Source organism: Phalaenopsis equestris, unplaced genomic scaffold, assembly GCF_001263595.1.
Source record: "Phalaenopsis equestris unplaced genomic scaffold, ASM126359v1 Scaffold000381, whole genome shotgun sequence".
NCBI lineage: Eukaryota > Viridiplantae > Streptophyta > Magnoliopsida > Asparagales > Orchidaceae > Phalaenopsis > Phalaenopsis equestris.
In genome coordinates this window covers 213,618-229,160 of record NW_018164823.1, presented here as the reverse complement: position 1 = coordinate 229,160, position 15,543 = coordinate 213,618, and the positions used below count along the sequence as shown (strand labels likewise).

Sequence of the window (15,543 nt, the reverse complement as noted above, 5' to 3'; positions counted from 1 at the left end):
TTCCTTTAAACCAAAAGAGACTATTTATAGAAACTATAAAAGCGGTAGGTGGGAGGTTCCTTTAAACCAAAAGAGACTATTTATAGAAACTATAAAAACGGTAGGTGGTAGGTAGGTGAGCGGTAGGTGGGATGTAGTAGGTGAGCGATAGATGAGAGTGGTAGGTGAGCGGTATGTGGGATATTTCATTAAGAAGCTAATTAAATTCGGTGGACCGGGTCTCCACATTACCCAGCACTATGGCACTCAATTTATAGTCCTCTTGGGTCATATTTATATCCCCTAGGACTCCAAGAATCATGGATTTCTTTATGGGCATACCATTAGTAGATCAACAAGAAAATTTTCTTGGTATGTCCCATCAGCACATCCTATTTTTAGCTCTTTTTCCCATTTATTTTCTTGATATCTGACCCCTCATCTTCTTCATGGTGTTGTGTTGGCAATATGCCAATTTGGCAACAAACTTTAAAGCTCATCATGGTAGCCATATAATCAGCCATCAAGTTAGATAAGATTTTTAAAAGTAGAAATACTATTCCAATTTCTGACAACTCCACTCAAGATTATCTAATTTTGATGCATTGAATTTTGCTCCATCGAATTTTTTATGTTTTCCCTTGATCTCACATAAATCATAATGAAATTCCTACAGGTTGGTACTAATTCTCTGCTTCAAAATAAATATGATCTATGATTAAAAGTGAAAGACCATGGAATCTATTGGGATCCTCTAGAAGACAATGATAGTAGCTTTTTATATGGAGGATAGGAGCATTCCTTAATCTACAGGATAGAAGGAACCAATGGTTTTGTGGTTGGCTGCCTTTGCCTCCAACCACAAAGTATGGAGTTGAAGGCCTAGCCCGTTCATGTGTGTATGTGTGAATTTTAAAAGAAATTATGTGTCAAAGGATGGACTAAGATGACATCTCAAAGAGAGGAAAAAAGGCTGAAGCAAGGCTGCCTCGGTCAAATGTTGGAAGAAAAAAAAGGAGCCGAAAAAGGCTGATATTATTGAAAATAGAAAAGGATACATAAAGGTTGTATGAGAAAAGTCCAAACAGACACCCTACCCATACTATACAAGTACATAAAACTCCAACAAAAGGTACAGATAGACTCAAAAAAAATTAAAAACAAATTTAAAACATACAGAAAACAGTAGCTAGGGACGAGCAAGTTTAATCCTGCCTCTTGCTCTTGTTTTAGGAGTGGAACCATATAACAAGCTTTGAAGAGTCGTGTCATTGTCAGGAGTCACCAAAGTATCATCCTTTATTTTCATATCTATTCCAAGTTGGAGTGAGCCCCCAGACTTCTTCTTCCGCAGAGAAGTGTAAACCTATCATTCTTCATCTGAAGACTGACTCATATAATCCTCGATCTGATTTGATGTTAGAATTGCAGTAGGAGAAAAGACAGTCGCGATAGGTTCCAGTGTATGTGAAGTGTGAATTGTTACATCTACACCTGATGCTTCCTGAATAAGAGCTGCGGGACTATCCAGATTTTCAGTTCGAATATTATCCATTGTAGTATGGTCAGGAGAAAGAATCCCAAGGGCTGACACCAACTCTTGTCTTGTGGTGTTTCCCTCCTCAGGTTGGTTGTCATCAAGTTTGTTGGAAGCGCATTCAGGCGCATGGGGTGCACTAACAGTATGTTCCTACTTTTGACTATTGGTTCTCAACTGTGGGTGCAATTTGAAACATTTCTTCTACCGGTATCCAAATATCTTGTAGTGTTTGTAGTATTATGGTTTTTATTCCATAATGATTTTTTACCAATAAGCATTGTGAGCAGATCCAAGCTAGACTTCTTCTACATCTGCTAGTGTACTATCTCGTTCAATAAAAATCCTTGCAATGGAGGGTCTTGAGAAATGAACTGTAGATAAATCTACCTGCAAATGTTTTCCAAGGATAGTTTTAATTGCATATAAGATAGGTAGATCAAAGAAATGAAGCTTGAGTTCAGACAATGAGAACCAGATAGGTGCAATTGAGGCTTCTTGACTGAGATCAATTTTGGGAGTCCATTTGAGCAATTTCATATGTTTGCCCTCAATTGTGATGAATTTCTTTGAGAAAATTTTCGTGTAATCATCTTCTGTGCTCAGTTGTATTGTAACATGTCTTCCATCGAAATGACCCACTTGTCAATCCCCAACCACCAACTGTGCTCAGTTGTATTGTAACATGTCTTCCATCGAAATGACCCACTTGCCAATCCCCAACCAGTTTGAAATCTTCAAAAACCTTCATGATGATCTTCATCTTTGGGCAACCTAATTGAAACTTTCCAACTAGTGTAAATTTGTATTTTCCTGCACGAGTTGAAATTTCAACGCCAAAAAAGAAAATTGTTGGTTTGCCCGCCTTTTTCTCTACTTTTTTTATGAGATTGCAATCGTCATTCCCTGCAACAGAATCATGGTAACTCTGTGGGAATACCACACCATCTGCGAGGTGAAAAGAGGAGTTGCGTTTGTGAACCACTATAGCATAGAAGGAATTGGCGGGGTTATCATCGGTGAGGGCGGCGGTATAAAAAAGCCCTGAGGCCATTACCGCAGCTAGTGTCAAACTATAGCAGGAAGAAAAGTTGCAGGATCTGTCTCAGACGCCTATGCCAGAGGCTGAAACGAGAGGCTCTGTCGCAGACTCGCGCGCAGAGCCGAGCAGAACGACGAGCGGCTCAGAAAGAGTCGAGAAGAAGTCGAGCGGCTCGCAGACGCTCTGAGCCGACCAGACGACGAGCGGTCTATCACAGACAAAGATCGAGCGGCTCTGTCGCAAACGAGGCGCAGATAAGAAATGCAGCAGACAACGCAAATGGAAGCAGACACCGAGACGAAGCAGGCGACGCGAGACGACGCTGAATCCCGAAGCAGAAAGGAAGCAACGGCTGGCCGAGACGCTAGGGTTCGCCATGGGGCGGAACCCTAGCAGAGCGGAACGAGCGGAATGACGACATTATATATATATATATGACGTCTTCTTCCGCTACCAGCTCTGCTAGGGTTTCGCCTTAAGGTGAACCCTAGCAATCGTTTCACATCAGACTTCTCCGGCGTCGTCTTCTATCGTCGTCGGCTCACGTCGTGCTTCCTATTTCGACATCGACTGTGGCTCCCGTCTGCATCCTATGTCTCGTTCGATTTCGACGACGGAAACTTCGCACTTTCGCGCCTGTGTTGTGGTCTCGCAATCGGGGGCTCCCAGCTCATTTCACTCAGCTCGTTCACGCTAGATCCTGCGTCGACCGTGAAAGAATTTTGTGGTTGTTGCACTCGCATCCGAATTACTCGCAGTGCATACTCAAATACTTGTTGTTCAACTGTCCGCGGCAGTCGACAAGCTGCAACAGATGTTTGCTTCTGTTGTGCTTGTGTGAAGCACGCTGACCTCAGAGCTTTCCTACGCTGCCGCCCTCGCCAGTGATAATTCTGTCAAAACCTCCGATGCTACAGTGGTTCACAAATGCAGCTCCCATTTTCATCTTGCAGATAGTCCGATGTTCCCGTAGATGTACCATGATTCTGTTGCAGGACATAGAGATTGAAATCTCATCAAAAAAGTAGAGAAAAATGAGGGTAAACCAACACTATTTTTCTCTGACACTGAAATTTCAACTCGTGCAGAAAAACATAAATTTTTACTAGTTAGAAAGTTCCAATTAGGTCGCCCTAAGACGAAGATTATCAGAAAGATATTTGAAAATTTCAAACTAGTTGGGGATTAGCAGTTGGGTCTATTCGACGGAAGACATGTTATGATATAGCTGAGCATAGAAGAAGATTACACAAGGATTTTCTCAAAGAAATAATTTTCTCAAAGAAATTCATATTTTCTCAAAGAAATTCATCATAATCGAGGACAATCATATGAAATTGCTCAAATGGACCCCTGATTTTGATCTCAATCAAGAACCCCCAATTGCATCTATCTGGATCTCATTATTTGAACTCAAGCTTCAATTCTTTGACCTATCTATTTGACCTATGCTTCAATTCTTTGACCTATCTATCTTATATGCAATTGAGACTATTCTTGGAAAACCTTTGCAGGTAGACACACCTACAGTTCATTTCCCAAGGCCCTCTATTGCAAGGATTTTGATTGACAGAGATATTACACTACCAGATGTAAGAAGTCTGGTTTGGCTCTGCTCACAATGGTTATTGGGAAAAAATCATTATAAAACAAAAATCTTACTACTGCAAGCATTGCAAGATGTTTGGACACCCGCAAGAGAAATGTTTCAGATTGCACCCACAGTTAAGAATCAATAGTAAAAAACAGGAACATGTTAGTGCACCCCATGTGCCAGAACGCACTCCAGTGAACCTGATGACAACCAACCTGAGGGAATCACCACAAAATAGAAAATGATGTCCGCCCCTGGGAGCCCTTCTCCTGATCATACTAGTCAGAACAGCCTCAGAGCTCCTATTCAGGAATCATCAGGTGTAGAGGTGACATTTCACACTTCATATACACTGGAACCTATCACTGTGACAACGACTGTCTTTCCTTCTACTACAGTTCTAATATTTAATCAGACCGAGGATCACATGAACCAGTCTTCAGATGAAGAATGACAGGTTTACACTTCTCGACGGAAGAAGATTAGGGCACACTCCAACTTAGAAACTTAATGGATGACACTTTGGTTACTCTTGGCAATGACATGACACTTCAAATTTTGTTATCTGGCTTCGCTTCGAAAACTAAAGGACGAGGCAGGACTAAACTGACTCGTCCCTAGCTACTTGTTTTATGCATGTTTTAAATTTTTTTGAGTCTATCTGTATCTTTTTATTGGTGTAGTATTGTACTTGGTATTGTATGAGTAGGGTGTCTTTATTGGGTCATCTCATACAACATTTATGTATCTTTTCTAATATTTATATAAAATGATTTTTTGCGTTTCAAATATATATATATATATATATATATATTAATACTACAATATATCTTCCTCGCTCGGCTCTGCTAGGGTTTTGCCCGATGGCGAACCCTAGCAACATTTAAGGCTTCGGCTTCACTGTTTCCTCTCGGCTTCTTCGCACTCTGTTTCGTCTCCCCGCTTCTTCCGGCTCTGAGACAAGTCTCGCCCGCTCGCGTGTTGCGCTCGATCACTCGCTCGCATGTTAAGCTTGATCGCCCGCTCGCGTGCTCTGCGGCCCGTCTCGTCCCATCTCACCCCGCTCACGTACTCTGCGGTCGTCTCGCCGCTTGCTGTTTCTTTTTCGCATACGCGATGTTTTCTTAGTTTCACTAAAAGTCACAACTATCTTCGAAGATGTCTTCAGACAAATCTTATGCAGCTGCCCTTACTGGTGTCCATGCCTCAGGCACACCAAAATCATCATTATTCCCTTCTTCGTTTGAGTGGGTGGAGGACATCAAGAAACCTGGTAGGAAAAATGAGAAGTCTGCCATCTTTTTTACAGAAGCTGAAGGTATTCAACTTGCTTCCTCTTGTCGTATGAATTTGGTTGGGAAATTTCCATATGGTCATCGCAAAATGGAGCTCATTCGCAAAAAATTTGAACTTATGCACCTTGTTGGAGAATGAAAAATCGGGTTATTAGATGGGAGACACATTCTTATTTAAATTAGCAATGAAGAAGATTACATGCGTTTATTTGCTAGAAGAATAATATGGATTGATAACAGAGCAATGAAGATTCTGAAGTGGTCTGTGGATTTTGACCCACAGAAGGAACCGTCAATCATTCCGGTTTGGATTTGTCTCCCGGTTTGGAATTGTCTCCCTGGTCTGAAATTTCATTATTTTTCTCAAAATATACTGTACTCTATTGCCTCAGCCTATGGGAAGCCACTCAAGACGGACATTCCTACTTTTAATCTGTCTCGTCCTTCTGAAGCCAGAGTACTTGTTGAAAGAGACATCACTTCACCCGCTTCTGAGGAAATCAGGTTGGGCACACAACATCATGGATATTGGCAGAAGGTAGAGATTGAACATTTTACATCGTATAGTTCGAACTGTCGTATGTTCGAACACTCCATATCTCAATGTCACTATCTACACCCCCACCTCAGACCAAAAAAGCAAACTGTTCTGCTAATGGTTGTGATTACATCTCCTTCTGATCAGGCAGGCAATATGACAGCTATTCAATCCCCAGTTGTAGCTCACTCGTCTTTGGAACCTTCTATCGTGGGGGAGAGGGAGTTTCTTCAGACCCCACCTGCCCTAAAACCTATCACTGATAATATAGGTGGAAATACTTCTACTGTTTCACAACCGCATCATCAGGTCTAGAAGGATGTTAATATTACTCAGGTTCATGGGGATCAAGACGTGCAACGACCTTCACCTATCCGACCACCTTTGGAATCTACTGATCAGATGAGTCAATCATCGGATGAGGAATGACAGGTCTATACATTTAGGAGGAAGAAGAAGAATGAAAATCTACTTGAGCTCAGGAATTTGATGGATGATACTTTGGTTACTACGGGCAATAGGACACACCTTACCAATTTGTTAGCCGGCTCATTTCCAAAAACTAGAGGAAGGAGGACTAAAGTGGGACGTCCCTAGCACTTTTGTGCCCTTTTGTGGCTTTCTGGTTTTTTACTTTTTTGTATATTTGCTTTATGTGAGTTTTTTGTGTGTGTTGTATTGTATGAGTTGTTATATTCCCGTTCATTTCTGCGTACTTCCCTCTTTGTGTGTGTGAGTGCGCGAGCGCGTGTATATATATATATATATATATATATATTCTATCACATAAAAGGTTTCTAAATCGAACTACTATTGATGTTCATGAACTCATGTTCAACTCAATAAATAAACTAGCAAAACACAAATACAACAACAACAACAAAGCCTTAATCCCACTACGTGAGGTCGGCCACATGAATCCTTTTTCTCCATTGCGTCCTATTTAGTGTCATATTTTCATCTAGTTCTAATAAATTAAGATCATTTTTTATACAATAAGCCCAATTCTTCCTAGGTCTACCTCTGCACAAGTCGAATTTAAAACATCTACTCTCCTAATCGGATCATCAGATGGTCAACATTTAATGCGACCAAACCATTTAAGACAACTCTCTCTAATTTTTTTCGTCACTGGAGCTACACCAACCCTATCATGGATATATTCATTTTGCATTTTGTCTCTAAGTGCAAAGCCACTCATCCACCTAATCATTCTCATCTCGGCAAAACTTAACTTAGTATTATGCTTCACTTTTAAAGGACAACATTCAGCGCCATAGAGCATTGCAGGTCTCACTACCATCTTATAAAATTTTTCGTTCAGTCTAAGCGGTACTTTTCTAACACACAAAAGGCCCGAAGCATTCAACCACTTCAACCAACCAACATGAATTCTACTATTAACATCCCCATCTATATCACCATCGCTTTGAACAACAAACCCAAGATATCTAAATCGTTCACATCTTTTAATAATTTGATCACCAAAAATTACACTTTTGTCACTAGAGCTATTACTACTAAAAGTAAATTTCATGTATTTTGTTTTAGTTCTACTCAAATGAAGGCCTTTAGACTCCAATGTAGACCTCCATAATTCAAGTTTTTCCTAGGTTTTTTCTCTCATCTTATCCACGAGAAGAATAACATCAGCAAAAAGCATATCTGCCACAGTAGACCTGTCCATAACTAAAGCAAAAAGATATGGGCTTAAAGTCGATCCCTGATGTAATCCAACAGAAATAAGAAAATATTTGGTCAATCATCCTTCAGTTCGAACATAAGTAACAGCTCTAGTATACATATCTTTAATGACTTAAATATAAGTCATATCAACACCTTCCTTCTCAAGAACTCTCCAAGGGAAATCTCTTGAAACCTTAAGGTAAGCTTTTTCTAAATGAATAAAAATCAAATGTAGATCATTTTTATTATCTCTGAACTTTTCCATCAAACCTCTCAATAAATGTATATAAATGTATAGCTTCCATGGTATAGCTTCCATGGTAGACCTGTCTGGCATAAATCCAAATTGATTATGAAAAATCTTTATAATACGTCTTAAACTATGTTCAATTACCCCGTCCCCATAATTTTAAAGTATGACACATCAATTTAATTGCTCTATAATTTGCAAACTCTTGTGCATCCCCTTTATTCTTAAAAATGAGGATCAACATACACTTTCTCCACTCCTCAGGCATCTTTTTAGTTTTTAAAATAATATTAAAAAGTTTAGTAAGACAAGAAACTCCCAAATCTCTTACATATTAGACTAATTTTTTCAATGAGTTGAACACTTGTGTTCGCTCAAATTTGGCTCTTGTTTACACCCATAATCCCTTAGTTTAGCATATATAGAAAGATAACTCCCAAATTTGCAATTTAAAACTTAGCAAAATAATATAGGCTAAAAAATAGAAAAAAAGAAACAACTAAAGGAAAAAACTTGAAATAACAACTAAAATTTGGTAAACTGCGTTGTCTTCTAAAATTAGATTCAACAAAATGCATGAGATTAAAAATAATATTAATAATAATACATCCAACAGTAGCATACCAGCACACTATGCCAAAAGAAAGCACTGAAAAAATACAAGAAAATATGAAAAAGAGTTTATAATGATGCATAAAAAGAATCAAAACTTACCCCTTGTTTTCCAGGTATAGTGCAATGCCACACCATAAGGTTGACAGTACCATCTGGTAATGTTTCTGGTCTTGCCACGAAACCCTACCGTGCAAGAAGTAAATAATTATTTATTTACATTAGTTCACTTAGCATATTTGATTATTTAAAAAAACCATGAAATAGATAAATAGTGATAATGTGAGTATTACATGAGGATGATTTTTCCTCCATGCTTTGCGTTCTTCTGCAAGACGCCCTCGTGCAATCCCTCCTGACATTTCTTCAACTCCTAATAAAATTATATTGGAGCTTAAGAACTGAGTCATTATACATGGTGATGGTACATAATCTTATTTGGTAATAATGAAAAAATCAATAATAAAAAATTTAGCAACAATGTTATAAATTTACAAACAATCAAGCAATTCAAAAAATAAATATAATCCAAAGAAAATTAAATATAATCATTAGAACCGTTTCATAAAAAAGTAAACCCCCATTTGAACTTCTTTACATTATTGATTTAGAAATTAAACATGCGCTCCAACCTCATTACAAATTTTCATTAATTCAGCAAATACAACATTTACGAACCAAAAAATAATCATTTGCATGTAAGTGTAGCATGAATAAATAAATTAAATAGCACATGCTAAAGACCATGAGTTTCTAAAAAAGAAATAATTGAGAAGGTCGTAAATGGTATGCATATAGTCAAGACTTCAAAGCAAATTTAAGCATCAATTTGAGCTTTATTATTGGTATCAATATCACCTAAAGCTCTTAAATTGGAAAAAAAAATGAAACTGGCTAAATATACAAAAAATTAAAATACTTGCCAAAGCCCCCTTGATCGTGCATAGATAGTCCAAAAATGTACAATGAAACGAAAAAAAAATCAATTTTACCAAAAAAAATAAAAATGAAATGATCATTTTTAAGCTCCCTCTCTATCTCTCTAGCTCTTATTAATGATATCGTTATCGTCTAAAGCTCTTAAATTGAAAAAAAAAGAAATAAAACTGGCTAAAAATACAAGATATTAAAAACTTGCTCAAACCCCCTCATAGAAATTCCTAAGAAGTACAATGAAATAAAACAAAAATATCAACTTTACCAAAAAGAAATAAAAATGAAATTATCATTTTTAAACTCGCTCTGCCTCTATATATGACCTATGAATTTTCAAGGAAAAAAATAAATTGCATTTTGAATCACTTATATATATGACTCTCTCTCTCTTATATCAATATATAAATATGAATATATATATATATATATATATATATATAGTGACAAGAGAGAGAGAGTCACATATATATAAGTGATTCAAAAAGCAATTTGTTTTTTTCCTTGAAAATTCATAGGTTATATATTACATCTAACTCATTTATAGTCTATATGGCTAGAATAAAATTTTTGCATAAAACAATATTTACAAGATGTGTAGATCAAAAGCACATCGCATCCAGTTATAATGCAAATGTAGAACCTAGTAATGCCAATGCACTAAACTTGTAACTCAAAAAACATTGGATGCCTCAAAGAAAATGCTTTTAGCAACTCTGATTTTATTATGATATCCCAATTACTCTTTCCTGTAAATTCTAATCCTTAGAGAGCACGCACAACTAGTCATGCCTTTTTATATCACTCACAAAAATACCAAAAGTGGGCCTCCTATTTAGCCATAAAGCAATGCTAGAATAAATAATCAATAAAAGCAAAGGACTTGATCAACAAAAATCTTTAAAGCATTATCTATCCAAGTATTATTGTTGGATAATAGCTCTAGTGAGCAAAAATCCATGTTTCATACTCAAATTCAAATCTAGCTCAAGTCATAATTCTTTTTCCTTTGCATGTTAGAAACTAGTAATAATTCAAAATTTAAATAAACCATAAAAAAAAAGTGGAGCCAAACTGTGAAAATGTTTAGTGTAGCTCAAGAAAATACAACATATTTTTGGACAAAGGATTAACTTATGGATAAAATAAAAGGTATCTCAGGTGGATAATCACCACAAATGAATAAACATTTTTTTCTCCAAAAATATATTCATGTTGATCAAATGCTTAGAATGAAGTTTTGCTCACTTGCACTAATATATGCTCTTGATATAGACACTCCTACAAGCTCATTAGGATTGATAAAAAATGTGCTATATAGCTCTTAGCACAATTTGAGAAGATGGCGAAAGAGAATGGCATTTGGATGGAATATCAATAAAATCATAGTCATTGATGAACTTGAGGTTATTTTAAGAATTATTTTTGCAAATATTTAGTTAAAGAATCAAATAATATGAGATTAGTAGACCATATCAGCCTCAGCGGGTGTTTAACTTTCTGTTGGATTTAACTTGAGTAGGATTTACTGAATCTAGTAAATCTGGATTTATTAAATTCAATTAAGTTAAATCCAATTTTTGCATTTGGTATTATTTTCCTTAAACCCAATTAAATTTGTAACTAATGTTTAGCATTTACTTTCAAGATTTAACATAGATGATTTGCAAATCTGAAAGTTGAGAGAATAAGGGCAGATTCCCAAAGTGTCCAACACAGACACACTTCAGAAGCACATAAATGAGTATATCAGAAAGAACAAATCCAGTTAAATTGAGTCCCATTGTTGACTTTCCAGCTAAGCTCTAATCGCGACTGTATCGCCAGGGTTCCGTCAAAAAGGTGATGGTTTTGGGCAAAACCAAGAGGGGGAGGGACATACACTAGGGTTCTGGACAGAGACTAGAAAGAGGAAACGTACTAGGAGAGTGGGATTGATGTATGTGAGGTTTCAACCTATGAAGACGAGTGAGGTGGCTTGCGGCGAGCGGCAAGGCAAGCGAAGGCAGCCAGCTTCGACTCTTCTCCTCTACGACGATGAGATATGCATCAAGTAAGCCAACTGCGAAGGAAAAACGAAGCACGTGGTCCTTAAATCCACCTCCGGATTAGATTTAGTAAATGTGAATTAATGTAGTTATTGGATTTAAGCGGACTAACAAATTTAAAGGAGAAAAAAATGTGTTTGGTGGATTTACGTTAAATCCACATGTAAATCCACCGTAAATTATGCTACCAAACACCCCCTCAATGACCATGTAATAGTGGCCTTTTAGATGTACCTTTAGGGAAACCACATTTTTCAATGAACCAATGAAGGGTGTGCATTTTGCATTAAACATAAAAAGGAGTGCCAAAAAGTAAAAAAAAAAAAAAAACCTCGGACTTAAGCAAAAGCATCCCTATCCTCTCAGGGTATGGCAAAAAGCTCCAACGATTCACGAATTGGGCCAAAAGAAAAACAATGAGTAAGAGCCCTTTGGGGCACAAAAATGGGCAGCTCAATTAAGCTACCGAAGAAAAAAATGAAAAATAACTTGTCTAAAAAAGGAAAACACATCACAAAGTTCGGGGTTGCCTTTCCAACTGCCTTGCTCCATTGTCTTCCACAAAAAGGTAACGATGTTGATGTTATGCCCTTCAATAATAATACCATTGGTCTCAGTCATCCATGGATAAAAAAGGCGCTTAATGGAAACAATCGCTTTAAGCTCCACTCTTCCACTAACCCAATGAAGCATGTGCTTGCCTGCTGCACCAAGGCCTTGGCCAATTTAGTCGTAAACAATCACTCCCGTGTCGACCAACTAGTTTTTCAAGAGAACACCATCAATGTTAACCTTAATCCAACCCGAGGCGGGGGCAGTGTTGTTGGGAGCGCCAAGAGGTGTTAGAAGACAGTCGGTGCTCCGAAATCAAAAAAGTTTCTTGGCAAGGGCCTAAAGGACCGTGGCTACCATCACCGTGGGTGTAGCATGCGTGCATTCATGCTTTTTGGCATTTCAAGATCTCCAATATTGATGGATGGCATGGCAAAAGATCCAAGCTAAACAGATATTGGCTTTCTGTATAGTGCTTAGTTGATCTTAAAGATCTTCAAATGACTAAAATTGCAGGCATATAAATCCTCAATTGTCAAGATGTTTCAAAACTTCCCTTGCAGCCTTGCAAGTAATAGTGATATGCACTTTGTTTTCAAGACTAGGACCGCGCCACGAGCATTCACAAGTTTCTCCAAGGCCACGGATGTAAACATGTTGTAGGCATAATATATAATTTTCCCTTCGGTTGAAGGAGTGTGTAAATAAATTGTCATGGACCCTGAGATACAAGCCATTATGGTAATATCAAGGGTGTGAATCAAAAAAGATCCAAAGACCAAATTTTATGTAGGATTATACCAAAATTAAACTCAAAAAAAAATCCTAAATTAAATCAATTAGAACTTTTGCTATATAAATTTTGGTTGATAGGTTGAGCAAAAGAAGGGGCAATAGGTCCTTCCCCAACAACTACTAGAGTGTCGTGGTTGATGTGATGTTTGAAACCCACCCAAATAATGGTGTCAGAGGCCAATAAAGGAGTTGTCAAAACGGATGTAAATTGTTGGGATTCAAACTGTCACTTCGAGATATTCACATAATCAAACATGGTCACCTAGGGCCTGGTACCATGTCCTTGTAAAAAAGTCTACAATGTGTGTCAAAGAACCTCATAATTTGATACAACAACAAGGATATCCACCAACCCCATTTTAAAACACCAATAATGAAGACAAAAAATTAGTTTGAATCTCAAATCACCAAATTGATTTGCAGGGTAAATGTGATCCTTGTTTTTTTCAAATGGTTGAGTGTTGAATCCAAATCTATAACACCAGTAGTGTTGGAAGTATGGTAGAGAGAAAAGGGAGAGCAATAGCACAGTAATGAATAGTAAATTTGTGTAAAATTTATTCATGAAATGGACCCTCTATTTATAGGAATGGGTTATTGTACATCTTCTACACGTTGTACCCTAAAGTATGTGGGTAGGACGAGGGTATTATAGTTCGTACATGAATATTACCCATGGGACTCATGGGTGTGGCTGGGCGCCTATGAGTCAGGGTGGTCATGAGGTCAGGCAGTTGTTTGCTGAAGGTCCACATCAACTGCCTTGAAGTGGGAGGATCCGTGTTACTTTCTCAATTTACCCCCCTCATCCGTCTGAGATGCGCCGCCTTCCTAGTAAACCGAGCATGCGCTCCTAGGTCGTCCTAGGTAAATCCAACAAGGGCACGTCACCTCCTCCGTCATCCACGAGATGTCTTTGCGATTTACGCTGACATATTTTCGATTTACATATTAAAGTTCTCTGATTCTCTTGCTCTTTGATAGCGACAACTGCGATAAAGACAAGGAAATCTAAATTTTGAAATAAGTTTCAAATTCATGACTATTCAGTGCACAATAATTAATCACTTCTTAATATTCATGCCAAGGTAAGGTTGTTATAAATGTGGTGTGAGTATTTATCTTTTGAGTGTTCTTTCAAATTCACGTCTCATTTCTTTAGTGGTGTTAAGTATGGAAGAGGGAAATTTTCTTAAGTCCGTTGGCAAGGAGGCTCAAGTTTTGGTGTTTCTGGCAATGAAGAAGAGGGCGAGATCTAGCTCAAAGATAGAGTGATCTGGGAAATGCGTCGTACTTGAGGTGATGGCTCCTGACCCAATGGTTGAAATAGGATCTTCCGACTCAAATAACGACCCATCCACGAAAGGCTCATTGATGGCGAAGAGCGGCTTCCCAGTGAAGAAACAGTGTGTGATGGAAAGGAACCTTCTAGAAGACGATCAGGAGAGCCAAACAGTTCTTTCTCCAACCTTTCCAGAGTCGAGGGAAGGATTCAGTTAAGAACTTGTCGTCGACCTTTTCCTTCCAGAAGTGCAGGTGGCAGATGAGCAGAGAGTTGCTCCTGGTCCTTCGGTGTCTATGCCCCTCAGTCCGCCTTCCAACATTCGTCAGTGAGAAAGGAGGTTGGAGGAGAAACGTTCTCCTTCACTACTTCTGACCTAGATCAGTTGATGGATTCATTCTAAGTAGAGGGGACTAAGACCCGTCAAGCTAGGGGCTCCGAAAATCGACAATGCGGCGGATTACGAGTCTATTAAGGATCCTGTGCGCTCTAGAGGGCCGCCTTGTGATGAATCAGCGAGCCTGGCAAGGGCGGCCAACATTCTAGGACAATTTGTTCCTGTTTAGGTTTTGCTTCCTCAGGAAGGCGACCTCCTTTGTGATGCATGGTTAGGGCAACTGGAGGAGTTAGCCACGATCCCGACTCGAGAAATTATTCTTCAAGAGGATATGGCGTCTCTGAAAGTTGAATTGGTCATCGTCCGGGAGGAAGTTTCAGTCTCTCGTCTCAATGTTAAAATCAATAATGGATAATGTTATAATGAGGGGAGAGTTGATGTTAAAGCGGCTATCTTAGTTGGAATACGTCTTGGATGAGGCGGCGGCCAATAATTTTGTGAAATTTTTCCTTTCTGAGTGAATGATTGTAAGCGAGCGAAACGAGTGTAAATATATTTTATTTTGTGAACCAATTTAGATATATGTTTTATTTTGTTATCCGGTATCTATATATCCCCGTTTCCATATGCGTTTATTGATTCATTGGTATGTGCATTTGATTTAACACTTTTCTCATGCTTTGATGTGACAAAAATATTGTGTTGTCGGCAGCAAAAAGAGAAGTTTTGTTGGTTAAAGTTTGTAAGTTGCCCGTAAGAAGCTGTCGGTCGCTGGAAGTGAAGTCCCGTCGCCCGCTTCGGAATGACGTTTTAATTTACATATATATATAATTTTGAAAAAATATGAAATCAAACTGACCTCATATTTTTCACAGTTTAAATGAAAGAGCGTTCTACCTCAAATCCTATATCTATCCCGAGAGATAAACACAAGACTTGAGGATAAAGCTCGATCAAATAAACTAAGAAATATATGACATATGTTTGGTCTGCGAAACCGTTTTATTTGCCGACAAGTTCCCCTATTTAATACAAAGAATTAAATAGGGTTTATTTTAGGCTG

General features: G+C 38.1%; 1 protein-coding gene across 1 annotated transcript in view; it reads right to left on the bottom strand.

The window, feature by feature from the left end:
* Window positions 1-15,543, bottom strand: part of LOC110026580 (SUMO-conjugating enzyme SCE1-like) — a 47,560-nt gene that overhangs the window by 17,007 nt on the left and 15,010 nt on the right. The window contains exons 2-3 of the mRNA XM_020727565.1: window positions 8,827-8,906; window positions 8,636-8,719 (exon numbers count right to left, since the gene is read on the bottom strand). Coding sequence (XP_020583224.1) covers window positions 8,636-8,719; window positions 8,827-8,895 — 153 coding nt within the window. The 5' untranslated portion in view covers window positions 8,896-8,906. The remainder of the gene's footprint in view (window positions 1-8,635; window positions 8,720-8,826; window positions 8,907-15,543) is intronic.